This window comes from Lampetra planeri, chromosome 16, assembly GCF_965212315.1.
Source record: "Lampetra planeri chromosome 16, kcLamPlan1.2.h2, whole genome shotgun sequence".
Taxonomy (NCBI): domain Eukaryota; kingdom Metazoa; phylum Chordata; class Hyperoartia; order Petromyzontiformes; family Petromyzontidae; genus Lampetra; species Lampetra planeri.
This window is the reverse complement of record NC_136122.1, coordinates 1,064,174-1,080,932: the sequence shown is the minus strand read 5'-3', so window position 1 is coordinate 1,080,932 and position 16,759 is coordinate 1,064,174. Positions and strand designations below refer to the sequence as shown.

Below are 16,759 nucleotides of genomic sequence, written 5' to 3'. Positions count from 1 at the left end.
GCTTAAGATACGAGTCATACGTGCAACACGGTGCACATCTCCAAAGGAAGCGCGAGAGCTCGAATAACATCTGCCAGCGAAGTGTGTAACGTGCAAGACATGTACCTTATTCCAAAGTATCCAAAGAGGTTTGCCTGCAGGAATCCTCCGATTCCTGTGAGGAAATTCACAGCTCCAGAGCCATCCGGGTTTTCACTCCACACCTGCACTTTCCAAAGAAAAATCCCATAAACGTTAAAGGCGTTAAACCAATGCCCACACTGAATCATTATGGTCAGCATTATCAATCTACGTCTGAATGAAGACATCCCCTCATTGTTTCCATCCGTCATGCTTCTGTGATGCCACAAATCTATCTGGCTCCTGCACAAAAGCCGATCTTCATTGCTCTATCTTCATTTCCTCTCATGCAATACCAAGTATACACCTCTGCACGCTTCCTTCGGTACACCTCTGCTTTCATTCTACATGCTTTCTCAAGGATCCATGTTCATGATCCGTATATTATAGAAAGTAATATACAACACGGTAAAACCAATACCTCTGCCATGGCCGATCATTGTTATAACGCAGTGGGCTCGCACGATATTGTTTTTTCCGAGACCAAGGTACACTGCAAACCTTCGGGCTACCATGAAAGATTTGTCCATGAAGCCATCCAGATATATAAACACAGAGACAATTTCAACCGAGAAGATGGGTATAAGCTGAGCAATCATTGGAAGGACGTTATTAACCAAATAAATTCGTAACTTGCTGTGGTGCTTCCATCCTTCCTGCTGTTTGGCTGTGATCTCTGACTCTCTTCAGTTGCATTGTCCTGTTGGGTGCCTCTGCATTAACGGGCTGGGGTCTCACTAACATGGCCACCTCTGCTCCCTTAGCATCGAGGTATCGATGGTTCTGGCTGTGTGATGGGCTGTTTGTCTCACTGGCGCGACCACCGTTGCGGTGGTTCTCTTGCGTGAACGCGCTTGCCTCACGCAGTTGGCAGCGCCGCAGCTTGTGTTACACATAGACATGGCATTAACTTGCTAATCCTGTTAATCTCCCTGCCTAATCTCTCCCATCAACATCTTGCTAATCTTCCATTAACACTGCTGTTGTGCGATATGCAGGGACGATACTCTTATGCGGCGACGGAAGCTCATTTCATGCTAATCTCTCTCCGGAAGCTCCCCCATTAACACAACTGACGTCCTTTCGTCCGGGGATGGAATTCCTTTCCAGCTCAGACCCCGCCTGGTTGCCCTTCGCCACATATTTAACCTCTTGTTGTAACCGCTCTCTCTTGCTTGTTCAGCAGTTCCACTGCCGGATTATTTTTTCCGCCCGCTTGTGTTGCGATCGAAACGTCGTGATATATTATTTTTTATTACATTTTTCTACCTACGTGACTTTATCGAAAGAACCAAAGAGTATGAATGCTAATATAATGCTGACTAAACACTTACATTTTTTTATGCACATTGCTATGTTGCTGTTCATGACTAAGTAAAACAAAAATAACTCCATTCTATTCTTATCGACCTCTTTATTTCAACATTTTTAACCTGGTCCACCTTCAATTACTGTCCTTGGCATGGATGTGCATGTATGCTGAATTTCTATAAATACCACACGTAACCAACTGTGATAATCGGTGGTGCATACTCTGTGTTTCCAGTTTTGTTCGTATTACTTTTTTTAGCAGCACTTTGCAGCCTTTTTTTTATTAAGTTCAATCAATTTCTGTCATTTATGGCAAAAGTTACGAAGAATAATGTCATCAGCAAATCTGAGATAATAAATACTTTCATTATTTATCTCTACGCTTTTATTTATACTATTGTATTTTTAGAAAGTATCCTCCAGTGTAGTGGTTTTTTGCTGTTTCTGGAAGAGCCCCGAGGGTAAGAAAGTCTCCTAGTTCCACCAAATGGGGTTTGGCCAGGAGACGTCATAGACGCCTGTCCCAATGGGGCCTCCGGCACAAGCTTATTAATTACAATTTTCCCTCGTGGTTTAGCGGTAATTAATTGAAGGTGGAGGGTTTACCAGCCCCTCGCACCCATCCAGAGCCCCCATTTGCCTGCTGTGGTGGTCACAAACGCCATGAGGGGAAAGGCCGGAATTGGCCCTCCCGCCACAGCACTGACCACGACAGGCGTTGCCTGTCCGGCATCACAGACTCACACACACAACGCCCGACACAAATATGGACTCACACACACAGACATCGACTTTAGATACACACACATGGAGTTACACATACACATCGACGCAGACACGCACATGGACTCACACGCACACATGGACTTAGACACATACATTATTTTTTTCAAATTTAGTAACCTAATTTTTTAATATTAGTTGTACACGCACACACATTGACTAACACATACATATGGACTGACACACACAAACACATGGACTTACACACACACATACATCGACCCACACACACATCAACTTGCACACACACACAGCGACTAACACACACACACACATCGACTTACACACACACATATATGGACTTACACACTTCGACTCACACACACAAATAGACCCCCCCCACACACACACATAGACTTGCACACACACACACACAAACGTACACACACATTGACTTACACACACACAGACATCGAATCACATACATCGATTTCGACGAACACACAATTGATTTTTTAATATCACTTATACACACACAAAAAACAGACAAAGATGCCCCATATAGCCTTAATAGGCTGTAGGGGTAAGTGCTGTTAGCGAGCACCGATGAAGGCTGGAACGGTACATGAGGGGGTGGGTGGCCAGCACCACGCCCGACCGCCTTTGTCTCCCTAGTGGTGATGTTTAACCACACCAGGTACAGTAGAACCTCTGGTCACGACCATAATTCGTTCCATAACTTTGGTCGCAACCCGATTTGGTCGTGACTCGAACCTAATTTCCCCATTGGATTGTATGTAAATACGATTAATCCGTTCCAGACTCCTACGAACTGTATATAAATATTGTTTTTTAAAGATTTTTAAGCACAAAAATAGTTCATTATGCCATAGAATTCTGAGTGTAATAGTAAACTAAATGTAAAAACATTGAATAACACTGAGAAAACCTTGAACAACAGAGAAAACTAACATTGCCGCGTCAAGGTTTAGAATCGTTCAACAAGATGATTGTTTCGTCTGCTACATCAGTCGGTCGATTCTGAGAGAGAGAATATTCGTATGAGCAATTCATGTTTCTATTGAAAGTAAGTTAACAGTAATATTTGGGTACAGTATTGTTTTTGGAAGCATTCACCGTAATATCGTATGAACGTTTACTTCACCGCATCATCGTATGAATGATGCGAGAAGAGATTAACAGGTTCTTATGTTAGTGATTTACGTACTCAGCGCTTTCGCTCTCTAAATTACGGTTTGAATGAGGGGGGAGGGGTATGACTACACTCACAAAATTAATATCTTACTAAGCGAGACTGACTGAGCATAGCGGTTACACGTGGATCGCTGTTGTTTGTAAACAAACGACAGGAAATTTGGCGCTTAAAAAAAAGTGGCGCGGAAGGGGAAATCGGCCGCGGCCGTGTTTGATCGCCATCCGAGTTTTTGTTCGTGACCAGATTTTAAAAAATAGTGAATTTTTTGGTCGCAACCCGATTTGGTCGTGGTCAGAAGCGTTCGTGACCAGAGGTTCTACTGTACTCATTTGAGGCTGAGCCCACCTAGGGGAGGCCCAGGACCGGTTCAGATAATCGTCACTGGTGTTGGCCGTGAGTGGGAATCGAACCCGTGTCGCCGGGTTCATAGTGCAGCGCGCTAACCGCTACACTATCGCTCCCCACACACACACATCGACTCACACATACACGCGACTGACACAGACACATATCGACTCACGCACACACACATCGACTCACGCACACACACATCGACTCACACACACACATTTACGCAGACACGCACATCGACTCACACGCACACATTGACTTAGACACACATTATTATCTAAAAATTTAGTAAGGTATTTGTGAAATATTAATTGTGCACACACACACCACACACACATTGACTAACACACACACACATCGACTGACACCACAACAGTGGGCATGCACTGCTGTAGTTAAAGCAAAAACCACCAGAGTCAGTATGCACTGCTGTAGTGAAAGCAGGTCCTACAAAAGTTGGTATGCACTGCTGTAGTCATAGCAGGTACCACCACAGTCGGTATGCACTGGTGCAGTGATAGTAGGTACCACCAGTCGGTATGCATAGCTGTAATAATAGCAGCTACCACCACAGTCGGTATGCACTGCTGTCGTGATAGCCTGGTACAACCAGTCGGTATGCACTCCTGTCGTGAAAGCAGCTACCATAAAAGTCGGTATGCACGGCTGTCGTTGAAACAAGTACCACCAGAGTCACTATGCACTGCTGTAGTGAAAGCAGGTCCTACCAAAGTTGGTATGCACTGCTATAGTCATACCAGGTACAACCACAGTCGGTATGCACTGCTGTAGTCATAACAGGTACCACCACAGTCGGTATGCACTGCTGTAGTGATAGCAGGTACCACCACAGTCGGTATGCACTGCTGTAGTCTTAGCAGGTACCACCACAGTCGGTATGCACTGCTGTAGTCATAGCAGGTACCACCAGTCGGTATGCAATGCTGTAGTCATAGCAGGTACCACCACAGTCGGTATGCACTGCTGCAGTGATAGCAGGTACCACCACAGTCGGTATGCACTGCTGTAGTCATAGCAGGTACCACCAGTCGGTATGCAATGCTGTAGTCATAGCAGGTACCACCACAGTCGGTATGCACTGCTGCAGTGATAGCAGGTACCACCACAGTCACTATGCACTGCTGTAGTGATAGTAGATACTGCTATCGAGTTGGTAGATACTGCTATATAGAGTTAGCAGATACTAAAACAGTTAGTATGTACCACTACGGTCAGTAAATACTGCTACAGTCAGTACATACAGTACTACTAAATCTAGATTTGAAGCTTTCGTGACTGCAAGGATTCATAACCTAAGAATATACATACTACTATACAGTCAGTAGCTACTACTGGCTCAGTGGATGCTACTGTACAGTCAGGAGATACAACTACAGAGTCAATAGATACTACTTGCTCTGTTGTATATAGGGTGTGTCGGTATATATACCTACGCGGGGGTAAATATATATTTTGAGGTGGGGGGGTCGACAATTTTCGGTAACCTTTTAGATCAACCATTTACCCCCCACTTTCTATAACTTTTTAGACTTCTGCAAGCCTCTTATAATTTTGTTAGTGGAGAAATGGATAAACGGCCCACCGGGCTTTCACAATAACTTAGTATCTGTGTATGTATATGTAAGGTTTTTAAGAGAAGTTTTGAAATGTATTTTTCGCCCGGGCAACGCCGGGTACTTCCTGCTAGTATTATATAATTTTTACATTTAAGGCAGCATCATTGATGAATGTGTAAAGGGTTTGTTTGGTTATTTGTAAGTGTGCACCACTTCCAACGCAATTTCACCAAAAATAATGTATCATAGCATATTAACATACATGTATATTACCACTTGCATTAAAAGTTGCACTTGGAAAGTACTGGAATGCCCGGATGCTGCTGACGAAAAGGGAGTTTAAGTGACTGTGGTTATCTGTGGCTCCCATGGGAAGCAGCCCAGAATTTTGCTCAGGTTACCTTGAAGGGCTCGTGAATGTTCTGATAGCACCTCGTAATCATCTTCTTGGCCTTTTCGGAATCATTCATTTCAAGCCACCCCACTGCAAACATACTCTGTGTGCAACAACGACACATTGCAACATAAACAAATTCACATACATCGACATAAATTAAATCTCTACTTACAACACTTACAGTCATAAGTGTTTTATATATACATTTTTTGACAGTATCTAATGAATGCAAAGCTGATAATACGTGATGTGTGTTAAGACACATTTCCACATCTGCGATTTGCATTTGATTGAGACATTTAGTAATGGCTCATGTATTACTATTATATTTTCAAACTCTTTGCAGATAATGATTTGAGCTTTAATTAGATTCAACTGTCAATGCTTTTCCTATTCTTTGGTTCTTTCGGTAAAGTCACGTAGATAGAAAAATAAAGTGAATAAAAATAATAAAATAAAAATCCTGGTTCTTAATTTGATTGAGTGTACTGGCAGTCTATAATGTAGACTGTAGCAATGGTTAAAAAGCTGGGTGAGTGTACTGGCAGTCTATAATGTAGACTGTGGCCTGGTTCCTAACCTCGGTGAGCATATTGGCAGTCTATAATGTAGACTGTAGCCTGGTTCTTAATCTCGGTGAGTGTACTGGCAGTCTATAATGTAGACTGTAGCCTGGTTTTAAGCTTGGCGAGCGTATTGGCAGTCTATAATGTAGACTGTAGCCTGGTTCTTAACCTGAGTGAGCATACTGGCAGTCTATAATGTAGACTTATTCTTTGGTTCTTTCGGTAATAAGAAAAAAATTTAAACCACTACATTTCGATCGCAACACAAGCGGTCATCATCAAGGAAAGGGGGGTTAGCCTCTGAAGGCAAACTGTTTATAAAGGTTTAAAATGGGTGTAGCCCAAGTGTCAGCAGCATGAGCGGGGCAGCTAATGTTAATGTAACTGATGGTAGTCGTGGGCCACGACGGCGTCCACCAATTAAAGGGCTGCCAGGTAAAGGTTTAACATGGGCGTAGCTCAGGTGTAGCAGCATAGGCGGGGCAGCTAATGTTAATGTAAGTGATGGTAGTAGTAGTAAACGTAATTACCGAAAGAACCAAAGAATAAGTCTACATTATAGACTGCCAGTACTATCACCGAGGTTAGGAACCAGGCTACAGTCTACATTACAGACTGCCAGTACACTCACCAAACTTAATAACCATTGCTACAGTCTACATTATAGACTGTCAGTACACTCACCAAACGTAATAACCATTGCTACAGTCTACATTATAGAATGCCAGTACACTCACTCAGATTAAGAACCAGGATGTTATTTTTATTATTTTTATTCACTTTATTTTTATTATTTTTTCTCTATCTGACTTTACCGAAAGAACCAAAGAATATTAATTCCTGCAGTCTCTAAAGTTTTAAGTCAAAATGTCAATGCTCTTGTTTCTCATCGAATATTGCAAGGACTCCTGAAACATAATCTTATTAGGCCTCACGTGTCTGGGTTTTAAAAACATTTTACAATGTCCCAGGCACATTTTAGACAAATAACAATGCAATAGAGCATTAATCTACACCGGTAAATGGATGAATACTGCAATCGTTAGTTTTCCCACATGTTTGTCTCTCTCTATGTATCTCTGTGATATCTGTCTGCTTATATGTCTGTCTATATGTCTCTGATTTCGATTTAAAGCTTTCGTGACTGCAGGGATTCATCTTCTTGGTTCTTTCGGTAAAGCCACGTAGAAGGAAAATAATAAAAATAAAACATAATAAAATAATTCTCACGACGTTTCGGCCACAACGCAAGCAGCTGTCTTCAGGTGGAGAACAGGTCTGTCGAGAAGGCAGAGTCTGAATGGCACGCCCCAGGCTTGGAGCGACTATTTATGCTGGGATGGAGGGGCGAAGAGCGTCTTGACAAAATAATTTGCATATCAAGAGGAATTCAGCATATTTATGGGAAATGCAGATATGCGATTAGTACTACTTGTGAAATGCGTAGGAGGTTTGGCGAGGGGTTTAAAGTCATTATGCCCATGCATTATGCAGGATTAGCAGTATCAAAGGGAGGGAGTAAGAATAGAATTAATAAAGGCAAGGAATGTTAATAATATGGCGCCGCAGCAACTAATATGCTTATAGACTATACATTGTAATATTACACTATGTATTATTCTACCCACCCAACTGTATACCACACTGCTATATATTCACTATAAAATTACGATACTATATATTACCTTATACATTGTATTAAACATTACACTGTAATACTATTTATTATTATACAATATGAAAGGTACTAAGAGGAAGCAACGAAATATGTCAATGGGAGAGTAGTGGTGGGAAGCTCACAGCGGAGCAAAGAATCCATTCCCTGCGGAGTGCATATCAAGAGGACCATGGACTTTCAGACCGCAGTCCACTCACTGACATTGACTATATATCTTGTATTCTCCGCAAGGAATGGATTCTTTGCTCCGCTGCAAGCTTCCCCTCACCACTCTCCCATTGACATATTTCGTTGCTTCCTCTTAGTACCTTTCACGCGACGGTCAATGGTATAGTGTATAGCATATTGTATAATAATAAATAGTATTAAAATGTAATGGTTAATACAATGTATAAGGCAATATATTGTATCGTAATTGTATAGTGAATATATAGCAGTGTGGTATACAGTTGGGTGGGTAGAATAATACAGTGTAATATTACAATGTATAGTCTATAAGCATATTAGTTGCTGCGGCGCCATATTATTAACATTCCTTCCCTTTATTAATTCTAACCTTACTCCCTCCCTTTGATACTGCTAATCCTGCATAATGCACGGGCATAATAACTTTAAACCCCCCGCCCAAACTCCTACGCATTTCACAAGTAGTACTAATCGCATATCTGCATTTCCCATAAATATGCTAAATTCCTCTTGATATGCAAATTATTTTGTCAAGACGTTCTTCGCCCCTCCATCCCAGCATAAATAGTCGCTCCAAGCCTGGGGCGTGCCATTTAGACTCTGCCTTCTCGACAGACCTGTTCTCCACCTTAAGACCTTCTACGTGACTTTATATGTCTCTGGTTCTGTTTCATCTCTCTCTCAAATTTAGCATTCTCAGGAAGAACGTAATCAACCGACTCTCTGTTGTATTACATTACATTTCTAAGTATACTAGATTTGTGTTTCGATTTCATTTATACCTGATGATGATTGCTTGTGTTGCAATCGAAACGTCGTATGCTAGTATTTAATTTATTATTTTATCTTTATACGTGACTTTACCGAAAGAACCAAAGAGTATATGTATAGTATTGTGTTTAATTGCCAAGGCAACTATGTTTTGAAACATACCTACATATTTAATAACAAACCACTCATGGAAAGTTAATTTCTGCAAGTTTAATCGTACCCAGGTCATGGCAGGCCCATCATGGTCTGTCACTTCCTCGTAAAATTCCAGGTCGTTCTTCCTCATCTGTGCGCTCATGGGAAACCCCAAAGGGAAGCCAAGGAGGATCACATCGGCTTGCTTCACTGACTCACCTGAGAGTCAAAACACCAGGAAACAACCGTGAGCGTGCCTCCGTGTGAAAACGATACTGAAGTTGTTAAAGCCCTGCCATGTTACACGAAACAAAGACAAAGATCCCTTGTATATCCTTAACAGACTGTTGGGGCAAGTGGTGGTAGCGAGCAACTATGATGGCCGGCATGGTACACAAGGGGGTGGGTGGCCAGGACCACGCCCGACCGCCTCTGTCTTCCCAGTGGTGATGTTTACACACTGTACCAAATACTCATTTGACGCTGAGTCGACCTAGGAGAGGAGGATCAAGACCGGTTCAGATAATCGTCACTGGTGTTGGCCGTGAGCGGGAATCGAACTCGGGACACTGGGTTTGTAGTGCAGTGCGCTAACCGCTACATTGCCGTTCCCCACAAAGACCCCTGTATAGCCTGAACAGACTGTTGGGGCAAGTGCTGTTAGCGATCACCTATGAAGGTCGGCACAGCACACGAGCCGGGTGGGTGGCCAGCACCACCTACACCTCCATATGTTTAAATGGACTCATGTAGGAGTCGCAAGAGCTAGGTTTAAAGAAGCATCTTCTGGATTTCGAGAAAACACTGGGTTTTCAAGATTAAACACATTTTTAAAACCTAGCTTTCACATCTGAAGACAAATTTGTCAACTTTATTTGAAGCTGTTTTACACACGACCATTGATTGCTATTTATTTATATCTCAATGGAAAGTGCTTTTCAGACATTCAAAATTGATGTCTCGATGGTAAGATCATAATCTTTTTTAAACGTTTAATCAGAATATTATTTTGTTCACCTTGAACTTACATTTTTTGTATATTATTATTGCTATATTTTTTCATAAGTTTTCTGTGCAACGCTATGTGTGAGGAAAGCAATCTGATTGATAGATGTATAATTGGACAAAGAAAAACAATTATTGCTGAAATGAACATTTAGACATTGGTGCTCATCTCTTGTTTGCAACCCTGAGCAAGTGGTGGAAACTCCAGATTCTTATGGCTGGGGTGAAACTATCATTAGGACAACCACGGTTGACTTTCCCACAAGTTGGTACTCATTTATTGACCCCCAGGCAGATGAAGGGCTGAGTCAACCCCCAGCCAGGATTTAAACACTCAACCTTCTGATTGCGAGCCGCTCGCTTTTGCGCAGTGGTAGTAAACAAAACATAAAACTAATGTTCTTTCACAAATAAGCATAAGTTGCTAAACATGTCGAAAGGACCCTAAAAAAGTGTGATCACAGGTGAGAATGGGCAACCTCAGATTATAGACCAGGCTGTGTAGAGCGGTAGTGAACACATTAAACTTCATAGGGCCATAACAGCCAGAAAGTGTTGCACAATTGAAACGTATCAAGAAAAAACACAATTTAAGCATCTTCTTGGTTCTTTCAGTAAAGTCACGTAGAAGGGAAGTAATAAAATAATAAAAATAAACATAATAAAATAATTCTCACGACGTTTCGGCCACAACGCAAGCAGCCGTCCTCAGGTGAAGAACGGGTATGTCAGAAAGACAGCGTCTGAATGAACACCACCAGGCTTGGCAGCGTATATTTAAGCTGGGTTGGAAGGGGAAGAGCGCCCCGACAAAGGAATTTGCATATCAAGAGGAATCTAGCATACCCATGGGAAATGCAGGTATGCGACCAGTACCACTTATGCCCGTGCAATATGCAGGATTAGCAGCATGGGTATGCTAGATTCCTCTTGATATGCGAAATCCTTTGTCGGGGCGCTCTTCCCCTTCCAACCCAGCTTAAATATACGCTGCCAAGCCTGGTATTCATTCAGACGCTGTCTTTCTGACAGACCTGTTCTTCACCTGAGGACGGTTGCTTGCGTTGTGGCCGAAACGTCGTGAGAATTATTTAATTATGTTTTATTTTTATTATTTTATTACTTCCCTTCTACGTGACTTTACCGAAAGAACCAAGAAGATGAATCCCTGCAGTCACGAAAGCTTTAAATCGACAATTTAAGCACGTTATCTGGGTTTGCCACTTGGATAAGAGGTGTCAAATTAATTGATAAACTCGGACAATATAATCCACATCGCAATAGCATCTCCCCTGGTTTTCAACAAAGATTGACGAATGCCTCTAATACTGAAAACAGTTTGGATGTTTTACCAAGATTGTATCCATCATACTCTGGGTGGTAGTTTTTCTCGTGGTCGATGGGAATTTTTAGTTTGCTTGAAATGTCTTTCCATTTCGGAGGGACGGGAACTTTCAGTAGTTCTCCAAGATCCGAGGCAAAGTCAAGGCTGTGGCAAAATGGAAATAAAAATTACAATCGGCACGTACATTATCACTCATGGTCCACCATAAATTGCATCCACTGCACAAACCATGGCAGATGCACAAATGGAAAATGTAAAACTCTGCGGTGTGGGACTGTGTTCATCAAGAATGTACAACGTATAACGCTGAAATGCCCTATCCACAAACGTGGAGACATCACAGCAATACACTCCACGGCTCCTGGCACGGTTATCTGACTTGACCACCTAAATGTTAAATTGTAGTTGTTGCTCTGCATCTACATCAGCCATAAAAATAATAAGAAGACTCAGAAACAAAGTTGAAGTGGTTTCTCGGTCAACTGAACATGGTGCTCAGGTTCCAGAACCACTCAGGTTCCGGTGAGTTGTAACTCCACAGCTGATAACACCTGTTATGCATGATTACCCATCCAATCACTACCAAGTACAACTCTGCTTCGCATCAGATACGATCCGGTGGATTCCGAGCAATTTGGTAATAGGTGGTCCATTATCAACATACTAAATTTAAAATGCTGACTGGATTGTGTAAATACTCTTAGTTCTTTCGGTAAAGTCACGTAGGTAAAAAATAAAATAAAAATTAATAAAAATAAAACAATAAAAATCACGACGTTTCGGAGGCAACACAAGCTTCCGTCTTCAGGTGAAACCGTCACAGCAAAATATCTGTACCTTATATAGTGCCTTCTGGCTACCATCAAAGGTTTGTACACGAAGCCATTCAGATATACAAACACAGACATAATTTCAACCGTGATGATGGGTACAAACTTAGTAATCATTGGACAGATGTTATCAACCATGCAAAAAAATATTTAATTACACATTTTTGGACCATCTTATCTGACAGGCACTATTTTACTTCACCGAGTATTAACATCCCTAACGTTTAACAGTACTCTTTATTGTCAGCCAACACTGGTATAAACATGGGCATTTCCGCTCCTTTTCTATTATGTACCTCCACAGTTACTTGCGCAACACGTCTCTGACCACGAGTCCATTCATCCCACAGTGACTTGCGCACAACCAGCATAACAAAGAGCGGCTTAATCGTATCTAATTCATTTACCCACCCAGCAGTATAACAAAAGCAGTAATTGACCACTTCACAACTCCTCCTCCCCCGCTGCCCTTCCTGGCTCCTCCCCCCTTAACCACTATATAAGGTACAGATATTTTGCTGTGACGGTTTCACCTGAAGACGGAAGCTTGTGTTGCCTCCGAAACGTCGTGATTTCTATTGTTTCATTTTTATTAATTTTTATTTTATTTTTTACCTACGTGACTTTACCGAAAGAACTAAGAGTATGAATCCTTGCAGTCACGAAAGCTTCAAATCTAGAATTAAATGGATTGTGTAAACTTGATTTGGAGCTTTTGTGACTGCAATAATTAATTGTGTAATTTAAGGTAATTTCAGGGAGTAGAAATAGATGGGACTAACAACTTACAAATTAAGCTTTAAATGAAACTATCACAATACATTGGGAATATTTTACCCATAAGCAAGAGTACAGTCCACAATTAACCCCAATTCACAATTTGTTGACAAGCTCACAAACGTTCAGTACGAAATTATTCTGCAGTAATTCACCCCTTTGGCATTCGCTTTTGAAATAAAACAGATATTTTCAATACAATTTGGATAAATAAAGGATCTAAAAGTGATTGTGTTTGTTTTGTTGAATATCATTTGTTTCTTCCTTAAATTTTGTTCATAAAATGTAGTAATGTTTTTTTGCCAGTCCCCTATTCTTGTAACATGTATAGAATGTACCGATACTTGCTGTTTGTAATGCGACACATGAAACAATGATTGTAACGAAGATGTGTACCGTACAACATTTGTACCGTCAAAGGATGCCCATGAAATAAAGCCTAACAGCTCATTGGGCACCTACGACTGAAATAAGACAAATATACAAATATGTGACCGTATCTCAAGACGCTGCACAAATACGAGACACGTGCTCATCTCGAGTTTGGCCTCTCTGTGTGCTGTGAAGGGCCATTGCCTGACACATCCCCTATAATATACTTTTGAAGGTAGTGTTACTGATGCATGTGAGTTTATTTATTTATTTATAATTGTGCACCAATGCATTATCACCAAACAATGTTTGAGTTTGAAGAGTTTTTTTTATTTTTTGGCAGCAGTATATGTTAGGTAGAATCACTGGCGAGAAAGGGAAATAAGATTATGCTATGGTAGAATAGTCTAGGAAGACACTTTATAGAGATAGTTATATGCAAAAGAGAAAATAAATGTATTGAATGTGGACTTGAATCGGTCTTAGCAGTGTAGATGGCCATTGCACAGGAATTCCAGTCACCAGTGTTCTTCCTATTGAACAAAGGTAGATGAAGGGTTTTGACAGAATACCTTTGTTGTTGTTTAAGTGGAGATCAGGAAGGAGTAGAGTGAGATGAAAGGGTACAGGTAGGCAGGGGTGAGTCCATGGAGGATTTTGAAGACAGTAAAGGCAATCAATTTTTTTTTAATCCTTTATATTAAGTTCGCTTGCGTGCTTGCTTGCTTGCTTACGACCGTGCAAATCTTTCGGTCGTTTTTTAACCCACTTCCCGTGATCCAATCGAGCTGACATTTTGCACACAGACTCGTTGTGCGTGACAATTAATTTTCGTGAATTTTTTTTTCCTAAATTTTACACTGTTTAGGGAAAAACAATTAAATACTTAATTACTAATTGCTTAATGGTGGCAGACAATCATCTGACCCATAGATGGCAGCCATCTCAAGCCAGATGACGAGAGGACTCTAGCCGCCACGCATATAAAGAGGATTTATAGTGAAAAACTTTGTTTTTACGGGTTAATTTTTTAAAGTGCTAATATCACCCTCAATAAATTCGGCATCAGTACACATTACAACAGAATGGGAGCGGTACAGGAGGCACGGAGCAACAGGATTGAGAACAGAAACCTGTCACGCATTTTAGCGGCTAACACTGACTGAGCAGAATCAATTGCAACCGCGCGCAAAATAAAGTGCAACCGTGAGCAGCGAATAACATAAGACAGGTAAGTAGTAAATAACATAAGCAAATAAAATAAATAAAAAGTAAAGAAACAGTTTTTATTTAATGTTAGACTTCATGGGAAGGCAAGTCTGATTAGGTGTCTTACACAGACCACGGAATTGACCACAACATTCTTGAGTTGATACAGAGTTGAATTAGGAGCCAGAGGGATATGAGTATGGTGGTGATGCGAATCGATAAGTGGCATGCTGTAGAATTAGTCTTGAGAAAAGCAAGTTTCAGGGGAGTATAGACACACGAATGCATGGTTATATGTCTCAACAAAAGATGTGGATTCGGGAGCTGTTGCACCAAGCGGAGGTGTGAGATCCTGCAAAGTTGAGATGTTGCAAGAGACAAAACTTGGGGATTGATGACAACTCCAGGGTTCGACGTGCTCAAAGCCAGCAAGATGTCAAGAGTTTAGGAGGTGCATGCTCAAATTAGAATCTGTATTGAGTGCACAGTTTTATACTTCAAGGTTTGTACACTTAATGTTAATGGGGTCCCACTAATACCAAAAAGTGCCATGAAGCACCTCAATAATTACCACAAAGTATCGCAAAGTACCACAAAGTACTGAAATAATTACCTCGAATTATGTTTTGTGTCTGTTATTTATTAAAAATGCATTGTTGTTCATGATATTCAAGTATTGTGGTACTACGTGGTAATTTCTGGTGCTATTTAGTATTAAGTTGCACTTTGTGGTACATTGTAGTAATTAATAGGATCAGTTTAACACGTAGGCTTTTGCGACCAATATTATTCATAATAAAGGTTTTTGGGTTAGATCGCGTTATTTATAAATGTGTCGCAACCCTCCACCACCCGACACGGCCCATCAGTAAAAAATATGTCACGTTGACAAAAGACAAATAGTCCTCGCCGAGCTTACATTTACAAGCAAATATCTCTCTTCTACTCGCTCCTACATGAACATTAGCTGCCCTGCCCATCTCTAAACCTTTGTAGAGGAGTAGAGGAGAGTGGTGGCGTCGTGTGCGCTGTCCGGTGCGATGACATCACGGGACGTGGGGTCGCACGCGCTGGGCAGTGCACGTGATGTCACGTCTCCTAGGGTATTTAAGGGATACCCCGTGACATAAGCGGGGTCACTGTAGGAACGGGGATAGTAAACAGGGTGAAGAGAGAACCAGGGATAGTGAGAGGGATCGAATAGGGAGTCTGGGGAGAAGCCGGTGGTAGACGTAGAGGTGCTTCTCTCTCCGGTCGGTGGAGTCGGCAGACTCCACGATCCGACACGAGAGAGAGAGACCGGAGCTAGCCGGCAGGGACCCGGACTCAGAGTAGCCTAGCCCCTGGGAGTTGTGTACCCTGTGTAGTATTGATAAGTGTTAATAAACCCTGGCGGAAGCCCCTAACTTACCTCCGTCTCCGAGTACGTCCATCGGAACTACCTTTATAAAAACCGCCTGCCTCAGAAGATTTCCCCCTCTTTTTCACCTGAAGACGATTGCTTGTGTTGCGATCGAAACGTCGTGATCTATCATTTTTCTACCTATGTGACTTTACCGAAAAAATCAAAGAGTATAAATAGTTCACTAGTTTAGCCCACTGGTGTGTTGAAGAGTGAATCCACAACATTTACAATTTTTTAGTACGACGTTTTGCTGGTAATTACATCCAGAATCATCGGGCAATTTGCCAGAATAGTTATTATGAATTAATAGGATCCTCTGCCTATACCACTGCCAAGGCAGTTCCTTCAAATCTCATTAAAATTTAAATCTCATATTTCTTGTATCTGCTATAAAGTGTTTATGGAACCTTACTCTGTGATAGTCCTACACCACAACACATATGAATTGTCTGTGAGCTTTAGAAATAAGTAATTGATTAATCAAAGCAATACATTACACATTGTCATTAATCGCTCGTGGAAGTTGTACATTTCAGAGGCTAAAATTAAATAGATTAACAACAATACAAAGGTCTGCAGAATATTTATGTGAGTTGGTGTAAAGTTAGTCGAGTGGAAGTTCAAAAGTGGTGGGGGGAAAACATGGGTACGTATTTCCACCTCTTTCAAGATGTCTGGAAAAATAGGCCAAATTACTCTCGATTAAGGGTCTCTTGAGCTCTCTCTCGTGGAGGCCCTTCTGCCAGCGAGGACATGAGCAAGCAATTGCAAGGCTGCACCTTTAC

The 16,759-nt window shown here is 41.5% G+C and overlaps 1 protein-coding gene across 9 annotated transcripts in view; it reads right to left on the bottom strand.

The window, feature by feature from the left end:
* The window catches only part of PGGHG (protein-glucosylgalactosylhydroxylysine glucosidase), a 60,872-nt gene that overhangs the window by 10,732 nt on the left and 33,381 nt on the right, over window positions 1-16,759 (bottom strand). For all 9 annotated transcript variants that reach the window (XM_078601311.1, XM_078601318.1, XM_078601316.1 and 6 more), the window contains 4 exons: window positions 11,389-11,525; window positions 9,117-9,250; window positions 5,700-5,795; window positions 106-203 (listed from right to left, as the gene is read on the bottom strand). In XM_078601311.1, the coding sequence (XP_078457437.1) occupies window positions 106-203; window positions 5,700-5,795; window positions 9,117-9,250; window positions 11,389-11,525 (465 nt within the window). The remainder of the gene's footprint in view (window positions 1-105; window positions 204-5,699; window positions 5,796-9,116; window positions 9,251-11,388; window positions 11,526-16,759) is intronic.